General features: G+C 56.2%; 2 protein-coding genes across 43 annotated transcripts; one reads left to right on the top strand and one right to left on the bottom strand.

The window, feature by feature from the left end:
* Positions 1 to 494: 494 nt before the first annotated feature.
* FHOD1 (formin homology 2 domain containing 1) lies at positions 495 to 19,175 on the top strand. 42 transcript variants are annotated; one of them, XR_012428962.1, is made up of 24 exons: positions 495 to 767; positions 8,527 to 8,633; positions 9,014 to 9,078; positions 10,179 to 10,246; positions 10,319 to 10,424; positions 10,498 to 10,592; positions 10,858 to 10,969; positions 11,055 to 11,149; positions 11,242 to 11,385; positions 11,510 to 11,658; positions 11,935 to 12,066; positions 12,185 to 12,208; positions 12,544 to 12,597; positions 14,109 to 14,224; positions 14,305 to 14,915; positions 16,387 to 16,542; positions 16,766 to 16,948; positions 17,036 to 17,155; positions 17,326 to 17,393; positions 17,791 to 17,981; positions 18,076 to 18,268; positions 18,354 to 18,516; positions 18,592 to 18,789; positions 18,864 to 19,175. XR_012428962.1 is itself a non-coding variant. In XM_005592239.4 (24 exons), exons 1-24 carry the CDS (start codon positions 567 to 569, stop codon positions 18,944 to 18,946), a joined length of 3,528 nt encoding a protein of 1,175 aa, XP_005592296.3. In that variant the 5' UTR covers positions 495 to 566; the 3' UTR covers positions 18,947 to 19,175. The 42 variants fall into 42 exon arrangements, 24 of the variants coding, with proteins under 24 accessions (XP_005592296.3, XP_015298484.3, XP_065392918.1 ...); XR_012428960.1 differs by having other exon boundaries at positions 11,890 to 12,066; XR_012428961.1 differs by having other exon boundaries at positions 11,890 to 12,066; positions 17,237 to 17,393.
* Positions 19,176 to 19,286: 111 nt separating this feature from the next.
* On the bottom strand, positions 19,287 to 21,411 carry TMEM208 (transmembrane protein 208). Its single transcript, XM_005592223.4, has 6 exons — positions 21,320 to 21,411; positions 20,617 to 20,712; positions 20,132 to 20,191; positions 19,915 to 20,051; positions 19,678 to 19,762; positions 19,287 to 19,583 (listed from the first exon to the last, which is right to left on the bottom strand). Exons 1-6 carry the CDS (start codon positions 21,323 to 21,325, stop codon positions 19,446 to 19,448), a joined length of 522 nt encoding a protein of 173 aa, XP_005592280.1. The 5' UTR covers positions 21,326 to 21,411; the 3' UTR covers positions 19,287 to 19,445.
* Between the last annotated feature and the right edge of the window lie 105 nt (positions 21,412 to 21,516).

Below are 21,516 nucleotides of genomic sequence, written 5' to 3'. Positions count from 1 at the left end.
CCTCTTCCTTCAAACTGGGTGGAATCTACTCTCACTTCTTGCTCCAAATTGAAGGGACCCCTCTCACTGCTTTCCCTAAATGAGGAAACCATAAGCACTCATCCCTCAAATGGAAGGAATGAGGGCCATCTTGCCCCTCAACTGAGGGAGACCTGGCCGGCCACTATCTAAGGAAACTTCTGCCCCATCTGCCTTAACACCCCTCAGAGAGAACGCAGCCTCTCTACCCCCAGACCTAAGAAAGCCTTCCAGCCTTTTGCGCGTTCTCGAAGGCGGGGCGCGAGCTCGGCCTTTCCCGCCCTCCTAGCCAGTGAACTAACGGGATTCCCAGCGGGCCCTGTGAGTGGCTAGCGCCGGCCCCGCCTCCGGCAGTGGTTACCTCCACGCGCGCACTCGGGGACTAATCTTGGCTCCACCCCCTTCCTCGGCCCCGCCTCCGTCTGGCCCCGCCCCTCCAGCCGCGTCCGGTCCGGCCCGGCCCGAAGAGCGGAGCTATAGTGTGCTTGAGTAGAAGCTGCACTGGGGTCGGGACTCCGAGGCGCGCCGCGCGAGCCGGCCGCGGAGCCATGGCGGGCGGGGAAGATCGCGGGGACGAGGAGCCGGTATCAGTGGTGACCGTGAGGGTGCAGTACCTGGAAGACACCGACCCCTTCGCGTGTGCCAACTTCCCGGAGCCGCGCCGGGCCCCCACCTGCAGCCTGGACGGGGCGCTGCCCTTGGGCGCGCAGATACCCGCGCTGCACCGCCTGCTGGGAGCGCCGCTCAAGGTGAGGGGGGCCGGAGAAAGGTTGGGGCGATCGGGGGTTCAGGGTGGGCGCCATGAAAGCTGGTGGGAGGTGCCCCTCCTGAAGAGGCTGGAGCGAGTGTTCTCCTCCGGAAAAGTCTTGGGCTGGGGTCCCAGGGTCCACTCTGCCCCGCCTGCGGGGGAGTCCCCTCTCAAGTTGAGGGGAAACTGAAGAGGGGTGCTAGGAACTTGTCGAGCACCTGGGGAGGGGCTCGAGTTCCCCTCGCCGTCCGTCTGCCAGGGTGGCTTCCCTGGTCAGGATGACGGTAGCCGCTTGGGCCGTAGCGGACCCTGGAGGCGGAGCTGGGGAGGGACCAGCTTCCACCTGCTTCAGGTGAGGTGGGGGCGGGACCACGAGGAGGGGCGGGCCCGGCGCGGGCTACTAGAGGTGGCAGAGGTTTCCTGCGGTGTCAAGAAGCTGGATTGGGGCTTGACTCTGTAGGTCAATGGGAACTTGGGAGTGCCGGCCGAGGAGAGACTTCACGGGGTGAGGGGAGTCCCCGGGAAGCGGTCTGGCCCGGCATACGCGGAGCGCAGGAGGCTGCACGGGTGGAAAAGCCCTTTGAGTCACCGCTCCCGCCCCCACCCCCGGACACTCGCCGCCCATCGGCCCGCGCCTGGAAGTGAGAGGGAGGGCCGGGCTAATTTTAAACCGCCGGCCTGCCCTACTTTGCTGCCGCCCCGAAGCCGACTTGTGCACAGTGCGGAAAGAGGCCCTTTTCCAGATGGCCAGCCTACCTCCTCTCCCCTCCCTCTCGCCGCCGTCAGCCCCCCGCAAGCAGCCCTTTCCGGCACGCTGTTTCCGGGCCAGGACTTTGGGAGGCGCACTACCACCCCCACAGGCTCCACACCAGCCCGGCCGCCTAGACTGCTGGGGAAGAGAACTGCTGGGGAAGAGAGAGAGTCGGGGTGGGTGCCCTCCCCTGCTCCCAGCCTCAGCTGGGCGCCGAGTTGCGTAAACTTGCCCCTTGGGCCCAGGGTCTCCCCTGGAATGTGCCCCGGGCCCCCAGCCCGCATTCCTCGCGCTGCGGCCAGCCCCGCCTCTGAGCGCTGGCGGGAGGGGTGGTGAGACTATGGGGGGTGGCGCGTGTCCAGGCCAGAACCCCGGCTTCAAGGCCATGGCTGGAAGAATGCAGCACACTGCTCACCGCCAGAGTTTTGACGCAGCCCCCGCTTGTCCTGCCCTATTCGGAGGGGCAAATTGAGGTGTGCCTGGAAGAAGCGTGTGCAGCTGGCGGCCACCTCCCATTCAGGATGGGGGCTGGGAAGACAGGAGTGCTGAACTAAGACTGGTTCCCGCTCCCAGGCTCCCAAAGTCCGGGTCCTGAAATAAGGGTGGAGCACTAGAGAAAATATGGTATTCCTCTTATCCTGCCACTCAAGGATTGGACCTAGCCCTGACACCACCCCTGCATTTTTTTTTTTTTTAAGACGGATTCTGGCTGTGTCCCCCAGGCTGGAGTGCACTGGGGCTATCTTGGCTCACTGCAGCCTCCACCTCCCGGGTTCTAGCAATTCTCGTGCCTCAGCCTTCCAAGTAGCTGGGATTACAGGTGTGCACCACCACACCCAGCTAATTTTTGCATTTTTAGTAGAGACAGGGTTTCTCCATGTTGGCCAGCCTGGTCACAAACTCCTGACGGTGATCTGCCTACCTCAGCCTCCCAAAGTGCTGGGATTACAGACTTGAGCCATGGTGCCCGGCCCCTTGACACCCCTCTTCCCAACTGGGGGCAAGCCTGGTAGGTCAGCTGCAAGAAAGAGGCTCAGAACCACCCCTTCTATCTCCCTCTCATGGGACCCCTGTCCCCACCCAACCCCACCAGGTGCTCTGCCCTGTGTTCCCTGCTCCTTAACTGAAGACACTACTGAGCTCTCGTGGAGAATATAAGTTCCTCATCCCCAATGCAGTCCTTCCTGGTCTCCCCGATTTAATGTTCTCCCACCTGGAGCACCTGAGGACTGCCTCCCCTCCCCCACAGGGATAAGGAGGCGGCACACTAGGTTACCACAAATGCCAGAAGCCAGGACTCCCTGGGGCTAGCAACTCTGCCAGGAATGGTCAGATGCACTGTGATGTGCTCAACCCAAATATAAACTGTGACCACAGCCCCAGAATAGAAGGCTGGAGGAAGAGGGGCTGAGAATAGGGCAGGGGCAGGGACATCAGAGAGCTGAGCGAGGGGGAGCAGGGCTCCTCCTTGCAGGAAATGTCAACAGCTTGTTCCTCCCGTAGTCCTGTAAGTGGGTGCCCCAGAGTCACAGACATGACTCAGGCCTGTCTTGCTGGCCCTCTAGAGGGGAGAGGTGGCCCAGAAACTGGGGCATCCCTGTCCCAAGCGGTAGGGCAGAAATAAGAGGAAGGGGTTCTCTACTCATTGCTTTGTCCTATGTACAGTTGTCCAGCAGAGGACAGGACACAGCCAAGTGGCCTCTGTCCTCCTGTGGGTACTGGCCCTGATCATCCCAGCAGATGAGCCCTGTCCCTGGGGATGTACAGAGGCCAGTCTGCTTTCTCCCTGGGGCTCCACCCACACACCCCATTGGGCAGAGCCTAACCCCTAGAGTTCCCTTGGGGGCTTCCTTTTTAAAGAGCTTTCAGATCTCAGAAACCCTTGCTCATTTCCTCCTAGTCTAGGAGGAAGCTCCTGGCCACAGCCTCTGACTCATCTCCTGGCCCTGGTTGGTGGAAGGGAGCCTGACAGTGCATTGGGCCAGGCCTAGTGTCCCTGGGGGAACTCAGGAGCGCCTTCCACCCCTCCAAAATATTCCCCCAGCTCAGGGACCTGCCTTTGCCCCAGGGGAGAATGTGTCCCTCTGGCCTTGCATCTCATCTCCTAATCTAGAGCTTCCCAGTTCTACCTTCCCTCTGGGAAGTGTCTCAGGAGCCTCTCCCTGATACCCAAGGTCTTACCACACCTGGTATAGCACTGACTTCTCCCTGAACTCCAGGTAGGGGGACCTGGGGTGCTTCTCTGACCCTGCTGCGAAGGCCAGGAAAGCCCTCTCCTCCTGGCAGTGGAGACAGCCCTATAAATCTGGTCATTACTAGCAACTTTGTTTCCCTAGCTATGGCTAAAAATAAGTAGGACAGGGGTGGCACTGTCCTGGAATGTTTCCTGACCCTATCCCAACCCACTCTAGCCTTTTTACATCTCAGGAGCCTTTGGGAGATTGTAGAAAATTGAGGTGTGGGCATGAGTCCTGGTCTCCTAGCCTTCCCTGGGGCTGGTCTATCCAATCTGCTGGTCATTCTGGAACAGAGTGGCTGAGCTGCAGCCTGGTGAGGGACCCTGACACCTAGGTTCTGGCAGAGGTAGATATTATTATCCTAGCTTGTATGGGGTGCGTGTGTCTTGGTGTTACCTTACTGGAACTGGGAAGACCAGTTTGGGGTATTTGCAGAGTCCAGAAAACTAAGAGGATGTCTTCAGCTCTTGGCAATCGTGCTGGCCGCAGCCCTCACTCCACCTCCCCTCTAAGGTTCCTTGGAGCATTTCCAGGGCCCATCTGCCCAAGATTTGGTCAATTAGCCCTGGCTCCTGGCTGTGCACCCTGGGGCAATGCGCTCATTTTCTGATTCTTGGTTTCCCTATCTGTAAAAGGATTATTGGTAGAATCAAATGAAATATGTGGCTCAGGCTGGGCATGGTGGCTCATGCCTGTCATCTCAGCACTTTGGGAAGCCAAGGCCAGAGGATTGCTTGAGGCCAGGAGTTCAAGAACAGTGGGTGATATAGCAAGACCCTATTTCTATTAAATTAAAAAAAAAAAAAGAAAGAAAGAAAAGAAAGAGGCAGCCCGGTGCCTGGCACAGAGGAAGCATAACAAAAGATAATAAAAGTGGATTTCCTTCCCCAAGGCCCATCCTTGTCATCTCATTCAGGAAGTCACACTCTAGTTGGAGACCCACGATAACAGGAAAGGAGGGTCTTCAGAACACAGGGTCCTGTGTTTATAGGAAAGGAGACAAAACAGGCAATTAACCAATTATTTTCTAAAACACAAGCCCTTCAGCCTATAATCCCGCCTCTTTTCCATCTTCCCTGTACCCTGCTCTGGTATGTTCAGTCTTACCTGATTACACTGTTATTAAAAATATTGGGTAAGACAGTCCAAAGAAACAAGGGAGAAAAAAATATATAATAGATATATGCAACAGATGTGTATATATAACAGATATATAGCTATATATAGATATAAATTATTGATATCTATAGACATCTACCTGTGTATTATAGATCTATATCTATATATTATATATAGATAGATAGATATCTAGAAAGAGACAGAGAAGTAGACACCATAGTCCCCTGAGCTTGACCCTGCATATAAAACCATATATAACCAGTTGGTTTTGGGTGCTCAGAAAAGCCTGAGCCTCAAGAGTCAAGAGAATAGTGGGCTGGAGGCCAAAGTGAGAAGCTGAGCCTGGGAAGAATGGGGGAAAGACTCCACCCCAAGACAGAGACCACAGAAGTGAGGAAGACAAGAGCCAGGCAGGTGTCAGGGATGTGGGCCCATACTACATGCTGACCTTAAGCCCTGTCAGCAAGGACCAGGGTTTGGGCTTATTCAGGCCTGGCCCAGCCACAGGGTGTGAGAAACAAGACCCAGAGGTTTGGCTCTCTCAGAAGGGTGACCTCAGGAAGGGGACAGGGGTGTGAGGGACAAGTGCTATCCTGCTGGCAGGAAGTCTCCTGCTCTTTGCTGCTTGCCTGACTCTAGCCTACCACCCCACACTTCCACCCAGGACAGACAGCTGGGTGTGGGGAAACACTGTCCTGGAAGGCACTGGACTGCCTGTTTCCCAGGACCTCCCCAGAAATAGGGCCCTAGCAGGACTGGACAGGCAAAGTGGCTAAGGAGGACATTGCCACCACAGCGAAGGGACAGGGTTGAACCTGCTCAGCTGAGGAGACTAGAGAATGTGGACCGTTGGCCAGGCACGGTGGCTCACACCTGTAATCCCAGCACTTTGGGAGGCAGAAGCGAGCGGATCACTTGAAGTTAGGAGTTCAAGACCAGCCTGGATGACATGCTGAAACCCTGTCTCTACTAAAATTACAAAAATTAGCCAGGCATGGTGGTACATGCCTGTAATCCCAGCTACTCGGGAGGCTGAGGTAGGAGAATCGCTTGAACCCAAGAGGCGGAGCTTGCAGTGAGCCGAGATCGCGCCACTGCACTCCAGCCTGGGAGACACAGCAAGACTCCGTATCTAAAAAAAAAAAAAAGGTGGACCATTTAACCTTCAGGACCCTGCCCCAGATGGATGCAGGTGTCCTAGAAGGAGAGGGACATTCTCTGCTCCCTTGGGATTACAGTATGCAAGGAGGCAGGACAGCGTGGTGGGCCTGACCTTTCTGGGGCTGTGCTGCTTCGGCCTGTGTTGGCCAGTGCATACCCGATCTTATACCTGGGTGTGTAAGCAGTTACCAGGTGTAACATGTTTTCCCTTCCCGTTTATCTTTATAGCACTCTGCCCCTCCCCTTTCTTAGCCCCCATGGAAGTTGTGATTCCACATTCATGAGCTTTTTCTGACTCAAATCTGTCTGTCTGCCCATCTGCCCCACTGGGCTGGAAGGGAAGGCAGAGGCAGTGTCTGATTCCTCCTAGGTCCTCTGCATCTAAAACCAGCCTGGTCATGAATGTTCAAATGAATGAGATGTTCTATATGTGTGTGATTCGAGGGGATCCCTGACGGGGGTGACTCTGGGGTAGATGTGTTCTTCTAGGGTCCCAGAATCTTCCAGGCCAAGGGAAGGAGATGTGGCTATGCCTGAATGGGGGTGGGGTGGTAGGCTGCTGAGTCACCATGTGGGAAGAGATCAGGAAGAATGTGGGCTGCCCTCAGCTGAGCTGGCCCTGGACAAGATACCCCAGCCCTCGGGCCTTGCTGCCCCTTCTCAGGCCTGTTCCCAGTAGGCCCTGGAGAAGATGACTCTGCTCCCAGGGAGGGGAAAGCAGCCAGGCCCGCCCAAGGCACCCTGGGGAGGGCAGGCAGCCAGGCAGGAAGTGGGACAGAGAACAGGCTGGAGTGTTTGTCCTATGTCCCAGGTCCCAGGCGGGTGGGGGAAGGGGGTCACCCAAGGGCCCCACATGTTAAACTGTGGGGAAAGAGCCAGGTCAGGCTCTAAGGCAGGAGCAAGGGGTGCTAAACAGAGGCGGGGGCTGGGGCAGGAACTGGACTCCCTTTTTCTCCAGGGAACCAAGGCCAGTTGGAAGCCCTTGGGCGGGGTCCAGAAGAGGGCAGGGCTGACCAAACAGCAGGACAAATGTTGGAATTGACATTGCCTAGTAAGATGGAGACCAGAAGACCCCCTGCCTCTCCAGAGGTGGGCTCTCCCTGGGCCAAGGCATCTCAAGGGCCAGAGCCACTTAAGTTAAGGGGACTTTGCTGAACCTGCATGCCTGTACTGTGCAATGGGGGGAGGTGTCTGGGAGAGGCAGAGTGCCACCCTCTGACACACGGGAGTCACCTCCCTCAGGTTTCTCTACAGGCACTTCTCAAGGGGCTAAGTGCCATGCCCTGTGGCGGGGGAGGAGAGCCCGGGGAGGGAAACATGGACACGTGGATGGAGCATGTGCCTGCTTGTTACAAAGGCAGGCTTTGGGGTCCTACTGTAGACTGAGTCAGATTCTAAAGTGTTTTGTTTCATTTTATTTTTTGAGATGGAGTCTCGCTCTGTCTCCCAGGCTGGAGTGCAATGGCATAATCTCGGCTCACTGCAACCTCTGCCTCCTGGATTCAAGCGATTCTCCTGCTTCAGCCTCCCCAGTAGCTGGGATTACAGGCACCTGCCATCTTGCCTGGCTAATTTTTGTATTTTTGTAGAGACAGGGTTTCACTATGTTGGCCAGGCTGGTCTCGAACTCCTGACCTCAGGCGATCCACCCTCCTTGGCCTCCCAAAGTGCTGAGATTACAGGCGTGAGTCACCACGCCTGGCCTAAAGTTGGTTTTTTAATAGGTCCCTTGGGTGTCTCTGAGGTCCAGCTAGGACCATTGTAACTGTAGCCCGCCTTGGGGGAGGGCAAAGACCCTGAAATCTGGTGGACTGGGAAGTCTATGGATCAGACACTGTCTTCACCCTCTTACTCACTGAGACACACGCACACACAGACACACTCTCCCAGGTGGGTTTGCGCCTCCCAGCCATCTTAACTCTTTCTCTCTGGGGCTTCTTTGTGACTACAGCTTATCACCCCACAGGGCTGTGAGCTTCCTGGAAGGCAGGAACTTCCTCCCATCTTCTCTCCATTCCCCTTCCTCATCTGTGTTTATTAGCTCAACAAGTCCTAGTGAGTGCTTACTGTGTGTCGGGTGCTATGCCAGGCTCTACAGATAAAGCAGGGAGCAAGACAGACGGAGTGCCTGAACCCAGAGAATGAAGCTAGAGGAGGAGACCAGTGGCTCAGATATTAGAATGCTGTGTGGAAGGTCTCGGAGGGGAGCATACATACAGGGTGGAGTGGGTTGCATAGCAACCTAAAGAATAGGTAGGTGTCAGCCAAGAGAGGAGATGGTACAAACAAAGGCCAAGAAAGCCTGGTGCCTGACACAGATGGGCTTTGCACATAGTAGGCGCTTGAGAAGCAAATGCTGAAGGAATGCACAGCTGTAGTGCAGACCCTGTGTCTCTCTGCCACCCCCCAAGTGGTAGGTAAGAGGTCAGGGGTCTTCATACATTTCCCTGCCACCTCTTCCTCAGTCTCACAGCTGTTCCTTTTGCCCCCAGTTGGAGGATTGTGCTCTGCAAGTGTCTCCCTCTGGATACTACCTGGACCCTGAGCTGTCCTTGGAAGAGCAGCGGGAGATGCTGGAGGGCTTCTATGAAGAGATCAGGTCAGAACTGATGGGGCCAGGGAGGCAAGGTTACCCCCACCCTTGCCAGGGGCTGGCTCAAATGTCAGCAGCTGAGACACTCGATCACTAGCCTGGGCCATGGGTCACCTCCTGTCCCAGGGAAGTGTGCCAAGAGAATTCTAAAGCCTAGCCAGTGTTACCTGCTGCCCAAGGTAGGAGTCAGGGGCTCTCCCACATACCTGAGATACCTGTGTTTGCACCAACCCTCTTGTCTGACCAACCCTTGGGTCCTTGGAGGAGCAGCTGGGAGGAACAAGCTGGGCTGGGGCTGGCATGGGGAGGTCTTTGGCTCCCTTGGCTTGTGGGGAGGGATGCTGAGGGATGGGCTGGGAGCTGCTGACGGAGATCCTTGATTTCAGCAAAGGGCGGAAGCCCACACTGATCCTTCGGACCCAGCTCTCTGTGAGGGTCAACGCTATCTTGGGTGAGTGTGTGAGGGCATCCGTGTCCAGCAGCACCTCCTCCCCATAGCCCAGTTGGCTCACTTTCAGGCCTGTGCTGAACAGTGGGCAAAGTATGTTTAGCTGGATGTGCTCTCCCTCTCCCTATCCTGACCTCTCCTTCCAGGGCCAGGGTGGGAGTGGAGGGGGATTCAAGAATGTTAGAACAAGGCCGGGCGCGGTGGCTCATACCTGTAATCCCAGCACTTTGGGAGGTCAAGGTAGGTGGATCACGAGGTCAGGAGATTGAGACCATCCTGGCTAACACGGTGAAACCCCATCTCTACTAAAAATAAAAAAAATTAGCCGGGCGTGGTGGCGGGCACCTGTAGTCCCAGCTACTTGGGAGGCTGAGGCAGGAGAATGCCGTGAACCCGGGAGGCGGAGCTTGCAGTGAGCTGAGATGGTGCCACTGCACTCCAGCCTGGGCAACAGAGCAAGACTCCATCTCAAAAAAAAAAAAAAGAATGTTAGAACAGACTGGGCGTGGTAGCTCATGCCTGCAATGCCAGTGTTTTGAGAGGTCAAGGTGGGAGAATTGCTTGAGGCTAGGAGTTTGAGGCTGCAGTGAGCTATGACTGTGCCACTGCACTCCACTCTCCACCTGAGTGACAGAGTGAGACCTGTCTCTTAGACCAAAAAAAAGAAAATTATAGCCGGGCGCGGTGGCTCAAGCCTGTAATCCCAGCACTTTGGGAGGCCGAGACGGGCGGATCACGAGGTCAGGAGATCTAGACCATCCTGGCTAACACGGTGAAACCCCGTCTCTACTAAAAAATACAGAAAACTAGCCGGGCGAGGTGGCGGGCGCCTGTAGTCCCAGCTACTCGGGAGGCTGAGACAGGAGAATGGCGTGGACCCGGGAGGCGGAGCTTGCAGTGAGTTGAGGTCCGGCCACTGCACTCCAGCCTGGCCGACAGAGCGAGACTCCGTCTCAAAAAAAAAAAAAAAAAAAAAAAAAAAAAAAAAAAATTATATATATATATATTAGACTATTCTTTGGTGGAGAGTTGTGGTTGTATCCAAGTAGAGGAAGACAGTGAGTCTGTGTCCCATTGACGGTTTCATACCCTACCTTTTGCAGAAAAGCTGTATGGCTCCAGTGGCCCTGAGCTCCGCCGCTCCCTCTTCTCATTGAAGCAGATCTTCCAGGTGAGGCCTTGCAGTGGGCTGGGAGTAAGTGTGTAGCCCAAGCCTCCCTAAACTCCCCCATGGTGCCTCCAGGAGGACAAAGATCTCGTGCCTGAATTCGTGCATTCGGAGGGGCTGAGCTGCCTGATCCGTGTGGGTGCTGCTGCCGACCACAACTACCAGAGCTACATCCTTAGAGGTCAGCCCCTCCCCTCCCCCATGACCCCTGCTCCAGCGACCCTCGCTGACTCTGCCCATCCCTGTGTCCCCAGCGCTCGGCCAGCTGATGCTCTTTGTGGATGGAATGCTGGGGGTGGTGGCCCACAGTGAGACTATTCAGTGGCTGTACACATTGTGTGCCAGCCTGGTAAGTGGCTCTCCACCCAGCCTTATACCCTTTGCCTAGTGCTTCTCTCTGGGCCTCAGTTTCCCGTTCTGCAAAGTGGGCTGGAAGGGAGTGAATCTAAGCCTCTCTTAAGCCTAGAAGGCACTTCAGTGCCTGGGCCTGAAGCCAGGGTCATTCTGCCTAGATTCTCTCTGGGTCCAGCCCCAGCAGCCCTTCCCCTTCCCCAGCAACAGCTGGCACAGGTCTGGCCTAAGCCCCACTCATATGTGCTGACCTCTCCCCTCAGTCCCGCTTGGTGGTGAAGACAGCCCTGAAGCTGCTGTTGGTGTTTGTAGAATACTCCGAAAACAACGCACCGCTGTTCATCTGTGCAGTGAACTCTGTGGCCAGCGCCACCGGTCAGAGACTGTCCCTTCTCCCCCATCACTCAGAGCCCTCTCTCCTACCCATCCCCCCATGACTGCTCCACTTTCTGTGTGGCAGGCGCTCCTCCCTGGGCCAATCTGGTATCCATCCTGGAGGAGAAGAATGGCACTGACCCTGAGTTGTTGGTGTACACGGTCACCCTCATCAACAAGGTCTGGCCAAGGACTGGGTACCAGCTCTGGGATGCTCAGGCTCCTGACCTCCCCACCAACCTCAGCCTTGCCTTCTTATCCCTGCCCTCCAGACGCTGGCGGCGCTCCCGGACCAGGACTCCTTCTACGATGTGACAGATGCACTGGAGCAGCAGGGCATGGAAGCGCTGGTCCAGCGCCACCTGGGCACTGCAGGCACTGACGTCGACCTGCGCACGCAACTTGTGCTCTACGAGGTGGGCTGGGCCCTACGCTCTGAGGGGGATTGGAAGGAAGGAAGAGAGAAGCGCTGTCCCCAGCGCCCCACCCCACCTGCATGCATGTTAACCACTTTCTTACATCCTGGTGCACCTCTGCTAGAACGCCCTGAAATTGGAGGATGGAGACATCGAAGAAGCCCCAGGCGGCGGTGGGCGGCGGGAACGACGAAAGCCTTCTTCTGAGGAGGGCAAGAGGAGCCGCCGTTCGCTGGAAGGCGGGGGCTGCCCCGCGCGTGCCCTGGAACCTGGGTAAGTACGAGCCTCCGTAGATGGTGAAGGGTGCATCTACTAGCCAAGGCCCTGTGAGCTGTCAAGCCCTGACCCCAAACCCCTCAGGCCCCGCCCCACAGACAGCCCCACCTCCCCCACTGGCCCTGCCCTACCGACAGGCCCCACCTCCAGCCCCGCAGGCCCCACCCCACTGACAGCCCCCGCCTCCAGCTTCTCAGGCCCCAACCCACTGAGAGCCCCTGCCTTCAGCCCCACAGGCCCCGCCTCACCGGTAGGCCCCACCTCTTTCACCAGCCCCGCCCCGCTGACAGGCCCCACCTCCAGCCCTGTGGGCCCTCCCTCCAGCCTCCGAGCTTCAGTGAACCTTTTTCCTACCATCTCTGTGGCACCCTCAGCTGACACCTCCAGCGAGAGGAGCATCTACAAGTAAGCAGGGAGACAGAAGTCACCCTGGAGTCCTCTCTCCCACTGTCCCTCCGCTTTGCGCCCCTCCATGGGCACTCAGCCTCCTCTGCCCAAACGCGTGCTTTCTCTCTCTTTCCAGACTTCACCAAACTGCTCCCGCTTGGTAAGTGACTGCCAGCGGGTGGGGTTAGGCTCTGACTAGATCTCCTCCTCCTGTGGTCTCCTCTCCTCCGACATTCTGCCTGTCTTTGCCTTTTGTCATGTCTCCCGCCCCCATCTGTCACTCCCTTGTTCTGCTGCCTCCATCTCTTCTGGCACCCTGTCCTGCTCCATGTCAGTCTCTCCCCTCCACTTCTAGTTTCCTCGTGTCATGCCTTGTCCCGCTTCCCACTGTGGCTGGGAAGGAACCCCAATATCACTGCCCAGCTCTGTGTGGGTATGAGCAACCACAGAGCTGGCACCACAGTTACCATCTCTTCTCTCATCCTCCCTACCCAGGGCCCCTGAGAGCCCACCTGTCCCCCAATCCCCTCCTGGGCAGGCCAGTTTGGAGTAAGTACAGAGGCCGGCCTGCCAGGCCTGCCATGTGCTCAGGGCTTCAGCATTGCTTCCCCCAGCAGGGGTTCCACGTGCCTGATGCAACCAAAGCTGGGGAACTCAGGCCTATCCTCTTCCAGACATATGCCCCCTCGGTAACCTAAAGGCTAAGCACTGGGAACAAATTCACTGGGGTCACAGTGGTCCCTGTGCTTCAATAGCAACACCTTAGCAGCCAGAGATGGGGATGTGGACGCCCAACCTGGGGCTCATTCTGCCATGTCCTTAGCTCAGGACTGAGGAGGGAGGGGACCTAGGGTGCTGTGTGGTGTAGGGGTAGAGGGGTAACCTAAGGCTGAGGGAAAGGCAGGGACTGAGAGCCAACAGAGGAGGGGCCAGAAAAGAGACACTGGATTGCACCCATTATTTCAGCATAAACTGAGGGTCCACTGTTTACCACGTCCTTTTTTTTTTTTTTTATGAGACGGAGTCTTGCTCTGTCTCCAAGGCTGGAGTGCAGTGGTGTAATCTCAGCCCACTGCAACCTCTGCCTTCCAGGTTCAAGCAATTCTCCTGCCTCAGCCTCCCAAGTAGCTGGGATTATAGGCCTGCACCATGACACCTGGGTAATTTTTGTATTTTTAGTAGAGACAGGGTTTCACCATGTTGGCTAGGCTGGTCTCTAACTCCTGACTTCAAGTAATCCACCCACCTCTGCCTCCCAAAGTGCTGGGATTACAGGCATGAGCCACCGCACCTGGCCTGTTTACCAGGCCCTTTCCTAGGCATAGGCTCCCAGAAGCTACCAGACATGCTAAGGGAGGGACAGCCTGATATGCCCATTGGGACAGCTATCCCCTTCCCCTGCTCTAAGAGTCCTTGTCTAGACTCAAGACACCAGCCTGGGCAACATAGCAAGACCTCATCTCTACAAAGAAATTTTTAAAAATTTGGCTGGGTGCATCATTCATACCTGTAATCCCAGCTCTTCAGGAGGCTGAGGTGGGAGGATTGGTTGAGGCCAGGAATTCAAGGCCAGCCTGAACAACATAGCGAGACCCTGTCTCCTCAAAAAAATTTAAAAATTAGCTGGGTGTGGTGGCACATGTCTGTAGTCCCAGCCACTTGGGAGGTTGAGGGTCAAGCCCAGGAGATTGAGGCTGCAGTGAGCTATGATCACACCACTGTACTCCAGCCTGGGTGACTGACAGACCCTGTCTCTAAAAAACAAACAAACAAAAAATCAGGACAGTGAACATGAACGAGGTTGCAATTTAGATGTTAAGTAGAACTTCTCCCTGTATTTTCATCTGGGAATGCAGGGTTGGTAGTAATCCTCCCCAGATGTGGAGGACTGAAGAAGGGCTGGCCTTGGTGGGCGCGGTTCTGGTCTGCTCAGTGCATGGACTGTTCCCCATGTGTCTGTGTGTGCCTGCAATTGGGGGTGGTGTCCAGGGGCTCAGCAAGGCATGTGTACCTGGGCTGGGGTGTGTCAGACACTGTCACTGACAAGCACCTTCCCTCAGAGCCCGGTTCCTGGAGAATGTGGCAGCAGCAGAAACAGAGAAGCAGGTTGCGCTGGCCCAGGGCCGGGCAGAGACATTGGCCGAGGCCATGCCCAGTGAGGCAGATGGACACCCAGGTGAGTAGGTGGGTGGGCAGGCAGAGCCTGCCTGTTGCTCTGAGGGGGCATGGCACTGACAGCTCCTTACCTTTCTTTAGATGCCCGGCAACTCTGGGACTCCCCAGAGACAGCACCTGCACCCAGAACACCCCAGAGCCCTGCCCCCTGTGTCCTGCTCCAGGCCCAGCGAAGCCTTGAGCCAGAGCCCAAGGAGCCACTGATGCCAGCAAGCCCCAAGGCTGAGCCCATCTGGGAGCTCCCTACTCGTGCACCCAACCTCTCTATTGGGGACCTGGACTTTTCAGATCTAGGGGAGGAGGAAGACCAGGACATGCTGAATGTAGAGTCTGTGGAGGCTGGGAAAGAGGTCCCAGCTCCCGCACCCCCACTGCCCCTACTCTCGGGAGTCCCTCCACCTCCCCCACCTCCACCTCCCCCACCCATCAAAGGCCCGTTCCCACCACCTCCACCTCTACCTCTGGCTGCCCCTCTTCCCCATTCATTGCCTGACAGCTCAGCCCTCCCCACCAAGAGGAAGACGGTAAAACTTTTCTGGCGTGAGCTAAAGCTGGGTGGGGGCCATGGAGTCTCTGCAAGCCGCTTTGGGCCCTGCGCCACCCTCTGGGCTTCACTGGAGCCTGTCTCAGTGGACACAGCCCGGCTGGAACACCTCTTTGAGTCTCGTGCCAAAGAGGTGCTGCCCTCCAAGGTAAATCCACTCATCTGCAAGGCAGCCCCACTGGAGGCGGGAGGGAATCAGAGCTCAAGGATCTGACCTGTTGGAGCCAGTCACTCACTTCCCACATGGGGAAACTAAGACAAAGGAGTAGGGAATTGTCCAAGGTCTCCTAACAAGGGATCAGCAATGCCCCAACTAGAATCTAAACTTGGCCGGGCATGGTGGCTCACGCCTGTAATCCGAGAGTTTGAGACCAGCCTGTGCAACATAGTGAGACCTTATCTCTACTAAAAGTTGGGCCGGGCGCAGTGGCTCATGCCTGTAATCCCAGGACTTTGGGAGGCCGAGGCAGGTGGATCATTTGAGTTCAGAAGTTTGACACCAGCTTGGTCAAACTGGCGAAACCCCATCTCTACTGAAAATAGAAAATTAGCCAGGCGTGGTGGTGGGCACCTGTAATCCCAGCTATTTGGGAGACTGAGGCAGGAGAATCGCTTGAACCCGGGAGGTAGAGGTTGCAGTGAGTCGAGATCGCGCCATTGCACTCCAGCGTGGGGGACAAGAGCAAGACTTCGTCTCAAAGATAAATAAGTAAATAAAAATAAATAAATAAATAAATGTTTAAAAAAAAAATTGGCCGGGCATGGTGGCTCACCCCTGTAATCCCAGCACTTTGGGAGGCCAAGGCAGGCAGATCACTTGAGACCAGGAGTATGAGACCAGCCTGGCCAACATGGTGAAACCCTGTCTCTACTGAAAATATGAAAATTAGCTGGGTGTGGTGGCTCATGCCTGCAATGCCAGCTACTTGGGAGGCTGAGGCAGGAGAATTGCTTGAACCTGGGAGGCGGAAAAACAAAAAGTTAAAAAAAAAAAAAAGTTGGTTATGGTGGTACACACCTGTAATCCCAGCTACTTGGGAGGCTGAGGCAGGAAGATCCCAGAAGCTAAGCTGCAGTGCGCTATGATGGCACCACTGCACTCCAGCCTGGGTGGTAGAGCGAGGTCCTGTCTCAAAAGAATCTAAGCTCATCCCCATGCCTTACACATCCCAGGTTGCCAGTTTGTCAGTTGTGGGATCATTTGGCAATTTGAGGAGGACCTTGCAGTGCCCTCTTAGATTGCTGTCCCAGCTAGTCCCTTCCTCTGTCTTTTTTTTTTTTTTTTTTTGAGATGGAGTCTTGCTCAGTTGCCCAGGCTGGAGTGCAGTGGTGTGATCTCAGCTCACAGCTCACTGCAAGCTCCGCCTCCTGGGTTCACGCCATTCTCCTGCCTCAGCCTCCCGAGTAGCTGGGATTACAGGCACCAGCCACTACGCCCGGCTGATTTTTTTTGTATTTTTAGTAGAGATGGGGTTTCACCATGTTAGCCAGAATGGTCTCCATCTCCTGACCTCATGATCCAACTGCCTTGGCCTCCCAAAGTGCTGGGATTACAGGCATGAGCCACTGCGCCCGGCCCCCTTCCTCAGTCTTACACTGCCCTTCCCCCAACCATGCAGAAAGCTGGTGAGGGCCGCCGGACAATGACCACAGTACTGGACCCCAAACGCAGCAATGCCATCAACATCGGCCTAACCACACTGCCACCTGTGCATGTCATTAAGGCTGCCCTGCTCAACTTTGATGAGTTTGCTGTCAGCAAGGATGGCATAGAGGTGGGGTCACCCAGCTATGGGTGTGGGAGGGAGGTCTGGCCTTCTCCTTTGGTAGGTGGGCATTTCCTGTCCCTCTAGTGGTGGGCATGGGCTTGGCCTTTCTGCAGGGCAGTCCCCAGACTCTGGGGCCTCCCCTAGATGACTGAGGGTCGGGTCAAGACCAATGCCTGAGGCCTCAGGCCTGCACTGAGTGGGGCATGTCAGGCTCTGGCTACATCCTCAGAAGCTACTGACCATGATGCCCACGGAGGAAGAGCAGCAGAAGATTGAGGAAGCCCAGCTGGCCAACCCTGACATACCCCTGGGCCCAGCCGAGAACTTCCTGATAACTCTTGCCTCCATTGGCGGCCTCGCTGCTCGTCTACAACTCTGGGCCTTCAAGCTGGACTATGACAGCATGGAACGGGTACCTGGATCTTGGAGTGGGACAGACAGTAGGGACAGGTAAGCATCATGACCACGTAGTCTAAGAGTCCCTGGTCTCCCATACCAGGAAATTGCTGAGCCACTGTTTGACCTGAAAGTGGGTATGGAACAGCTGGTACAGAATGCCACCTTCCGCTGCATCCTGGCTACCCTCCTAGCTGTGGGCAACTTCCTCAATGGATCCCAGGTGAGAGTACATGGGGACTAGGGGGAGTCAGGGTTCTGGAGCCAACCAGGCCCAGGCTCAGAAAGGGTCCTTTCAGAGCAGCGGCTTTGAGCTGAGCTACCTGGAGAAGGTGTCAGAGGTGAAAGACACGGTGCGCCGACAGTCACTGCTACACCATCTCTGCTCCCTAGTGCTCCAGACTCGGCCTGAGTCCTCCGACCTCTATTCAGAAATCCCTGCCCTGACCCGCTGTGCCAAGGTTAGCACCTGCCAGAATCAACCAAGGCTGGACGAGGCATGAGAAGCACTGCTTCCTGGGCCTGGCTCCTCCCTCTTCTCCCTATCTGGGCTGCTATGCCAGGGCTTCCTCCAGCCACCTGGGTGTGAGCTATGCCTTCTGCCAGAAATGCTCTTTCCTCTATTGGCCTGGCCACACCTACCCAGTCTTTGGGTCTGTTGAACTGCCACTTCCCCCAATAAACCTTCTGTTCCTCATTCAAATCAAATGGACTTGTGTCTCTTGCACTAGTCTATGAGCTTTTGAATGTCTGTGTCCTCAGGGCCCAAGCTGGCCAGTCTGGCTCAGAGGCAGCCTCGGGCCCTGTCTTATCTACAGGGTGTTGGGGGACAGTATGTACACCCCCTTGCTTTCTCAGGTGGACTTTGAACAGCTGACTGAGAACCTGGGGCAGCTGGAGCGCCGGAGCTGGGCAGCTGAGGAGAGCCTGCGGAGCTTGGCCAAGCATGAGCTCGCCCCAGCCCTGCGTGCCCGCCTCACCCACTTCCTGGCCCAGCGTGCCCGCCGTGTTGCCTTGCTGAGGATAGTGCACCGCCGTGTCTGCAATAGGTAGGGGCATGGACCCAAGAGAGGCAGGACGGCCACCACCCTCCCTCAGACAACAAGCAGGACTCACCGTCCCTCCCCACTCTGACCTGCCTAGGTTCCATGCCTTCCTGCTTTACCTGGGCTACACCCCGCAGGCGGCCCGTGAAGTTCGCATCACGCAGTTCTGCCACACGCTGCGGGAATTTGCGCTTGAGTATCGGACTTGCCGGGAACGAGTACTACAGCAGCAGCAGAAGCGGGCCACATACCGTGAGCGTAACAAGACCCGGGGACGCATGATCACTGAGGTGGGTGCCCTTCCAGGTCTTAGTCTTCACTGCCACCTCCTTGGTTTCCTTCACTCCTCCCAGCTCACCCTTCTTCTTTCTTCAGACAGAGAAGTTCTCAGGTGTGGCTGGGGAAGCCCCCAACAACCCCTCTGTCCCAGTAGCAGTGAGCAGTGGGCCAGGCCGGGGAGATGCTGACAGTCATGCTAGTATGAAGAGTCTGCTGACCAGCAGGCCTGAGGACACCACACACAATCGCCGCAGCAGAGGTGAGGCTCATAGCTGCTGTGGGGAATGGGCTCCAGGGCCACCTTGGCCTGACCTTCCTATCTGGCCTCCCTCAGGCATGGTCCAGAGCAGCTCCCCAGTCATGCCCACAGTGGGGCCCTCCACTGTACCCCCAGAAGAACCCCCAGGCTCCAGTTTACCCAGTGATACATCAGATGAGATCATGGACCTTCTGGTGCAGTCAGTGACCAAGAGCAGTCCTCGTGCCTTAGCTGCTAGGGAACGCAAGCGTTCCCGCGGCAACCGCAAGTCTTGTAAGTAACCCCCCACAACCCCGCTGCCCACCTGAACCCCATCAACTCCCTCCAACCCTACTGTGTCCCTGCAGTGAGACGGACGTTAAAGAGTGGGCTCGGAGATGACCTGGTGCAGGCACTGGGACTAAGCAAGGGTCCTGGCCTGGAGGTGTGAAGGTGCTGCATCCCGGAAATCTATCTGGACCCTGGACTGCAGTGCAAGAGATGATAGAATGAGGAAGGCCCAGAGCAGAATTCTGGCCCCAGAACTCTGTGCCCAGGAGCCATGCCTTAAGCAGTATTAGCTGTGTGTGTGCATGTAAGTGTGTGTGTGTACGTGCATGAGCATGTGTGTGAGCTCCTTGAACTCACAGAGCAAAATAAAATTTTCTTAGCTAATCCAACAGGCTTTCTCTTCTTTCAGGGTCCCCACTAGGCTGGGTCTGTAGCAGGAGGGAAATCCCATAGGACCGGCTTTTCCTGCTTCATCCCTCATCACCCACACAGCCATCAGCCACACTCTAAGCCATTTATTCAACGACCCTATAAAGTATACCCAATACCTCAGACTGCTTTTGGCCCCTAGACTAGACCCTCATTGCTCCAGGCATGGGGGGCCGTGCACCTTGACAGAGTCAACCAGGGCCAGTGGCCTGTGGTCACAATGTCAATGGCTATAACCGCTTCATCTGCCGCCGCTCCTGTCGGCGCTGCCGTTTCTCATTGTGCTCTGGTGCTGGGGTGCCACTGTCTGCAGTGAACCAGGGGCCCAGCACATTCACCCACAGGAGGTAAAGGGCCCGGCCTGGAGCCTACAAGAGAAACGGTAACTTGAAGCAAGGTGCAGGGAATAAAAGATGGGGAGGGTTAGATGCCCCTTCTTGGGAGCGTCCCCAGCCCACGTACCAGAAGCCAGAAGGACCAGACATAGAGAGAGAAGCAGCTGAGCACCTGCACAATGGCTGTCAGTAGGATCACATCCTTAAGGTGCCTGTGGATAGAAATAAAGCTGCCAAAGACAGCAGATGGGCCCCAGTTCAACTCCCTTCCACCCTTTTCAAGTTGCAAGTAGCTGTGCTTCTTGGGCTATCTGGGCTCCAGCCCTGGGGCCGCTCACCTGGGCTGGCGGTGGGGGACACTCACTCTGCCATGCCCTGCTCCATGTTGAGGTCCATGCCACCATCCATCAGGGCCCCATCCTCAGAGAACGCTGCCCGTGCCATCGAGCTCATAGAGTGATAGCTGGCCCCATACACTGCCAGACTAAAGCCCAGGGCCAACTGCAGAGCAAGAATGAGGGTATCAAAGGTCAGCCACTGACCCTATGCACTCATCCACCTCCCAGGATGGAGATACTTACCCAGGCCCAAAATGAGGCAGATGAGTAAAAGAAGACCAACGTCACAAGACAGTAGATGGCCTGCAAGCAATCACAGGATCAGGTTGGGGTCAGAAGGTACCTCCAAACCATGGGTCTCCCTCAACTCTGACCAAGAATTAGGCCAGGCTGTGGGATGAGCAAGGTTGTTCTTACAGGGCTGAAGAAAGGGCCCTGCTCCCTGAATCCCAAATATCCAGACTCTCCTCTAACACCCAACTCAGCCCAGGAAAGAAGCCTTTGTGTGCTTGGAGGTAGGAAGGGCTCTTACATTCAGCTACGACTCACACCTTCATTTCCTTTGTGTTTTACTAGTCAGTACTTTCTCTGTGCCCAGATCTCTCATTTCTTTTTGACTGGAACTCTCTTCTACAGCTTTTTCGGGTACCACTACTTCTCACCAAGCAGTGCTGAGGACTAGGGGACTGACTATAAGCTGGCATAGAAGCAAGGAGGCAGGCACTTACATTGGCCCCCAGTATGATCCTCAGGTAGAACTTCAGGGTCTCTTTGTTCTCTTCAAATATCTGCTTCTTCCCTCTCGTGCCCACTTTGCCCTTGGGCTGCAGAGGGATGATGAGATGACGTCAGGAGGCCACGGTCCTCCTCATTCTCCCCACCAGCCCGGTTAGCTATAGAGCTCCAGCCGCAACTCAGCCAGGTCCCCGTAGTGCTGAAACCTAGCACAATCCCTGGGATGTCCACCCATCCTCCAGTCCATCCTATCTAGGGGCTGACGCCCTCTCTCCAGCACCCACAGCTAGGATCGCCTCCTGCTCGCCCTGGAATAATTCAACCCTAAGCTAATACCGCCTCTGGATCCCGTGGTAGTCTAGCTTTAGGCAACGACTCTTCCAAGGGTACTCCTGGGCGGAGTAGAATGATGCCTCCCTCAGGCCTCCGCTGGCGTAGTCCCGATCTGGGCTAACGCCCATCTCAGGTCACTTATATCTCTGGCCTGCTCTGGTACTGATGCCCAAGCCGCTCCGGCACTAGTCCTGGTATGGTCCTGCGCCGCCCTCCCCCAGCCCAGTTCTAGTACGGTCTGGCCAGGGGATGGTGCCCCCCTCTGGCCCACCCCGTATCCCTTAATGTCCTTTCTCAGTTTTCACTCTCACAACCCCTGGAGAGCTTGGCTGGTGCGGACTCCGCCCTACACATCCTCCTTACCGCCATGGTGCGAGGCAAATACTCAGCCCAGGGAACAAGGGAGAGCGACCGAAACCGCAATCACTGAGCACGACATCGGCAGCACATGTACTTCCGGCGCAGACCAAAGTGGTCAGATTCTGGGACGGAAATAGGGCTCACTTCCTTCCCAAACCCCTCCCCAAAGGGGCGAGACTACACTTCCCAGAAAGCCTTGC

Source organism: Macaca fascicularis, chromosome 20 (genome assembly GCF_037993035.2).
Source record: "Macaca fascicularis isolate 582-1 chromosome 20, T2T-MFA8v1.1".
In the NCBI taxonomy this organism is placed as follows: Eukaryota; Metazoa; Chordata; class Mammalia; order Primates; family Cercopithecidae; genus Macaca; species Macaca fascicularis.
The sequence above is the reverse complement of the archived record's forward strand: the minus strand, read 5'-3'. Positions and strand labels throughout refer to the sequence as shown.

What these genes read in the sequence shown, in the direction of transcription:
- FHOD1 (XM_015442998.3), top strand. Translation starts at nt 567, where the DNA reads ATGGCGGGCGGGGAAGATCGCGGGGACGAGGAGCCGGTATCAGTGGTG. An exon ending in CTCTGTGGCCAGCGCCACCG is followed by an intron (nt 10,970 to 11,054) that starts GTCAGAGACTGT and finishes TCTGTGTGGCAG; the next exon opens with GCGCTCCTCCCTGGGCCAAT. An exon ending in TCAGCAAGGATGGCATAGAG is followed by an intron (nt 16,543 to 16,765) that starts GTGGGGTCACCC and finishes CTACATCCTCAG; the next exon opens with AAGCTACTGACCATGATGCC.
- TMEM208 (XM_005592223.4), bottom strand. An exon ending in ATGGAGCAGGGCATGGCAGA is followed by an intron (nt 19,763 to 19,914) that starts GTGAGTGTCCCC and finishes TTCTATCCACAG; the next exon opens with GCACCTTAAGGATGTGATCC. An exon ending in TCTGGTCCTTCTGGCTTCTG is followed by an intron (nt 19,584 to 19,677) that starts GTACGTGGGCTG and finishes TTTCTCTTGTAG; the next exon opens with GCTCCAGGCCGGGCCCTTTA.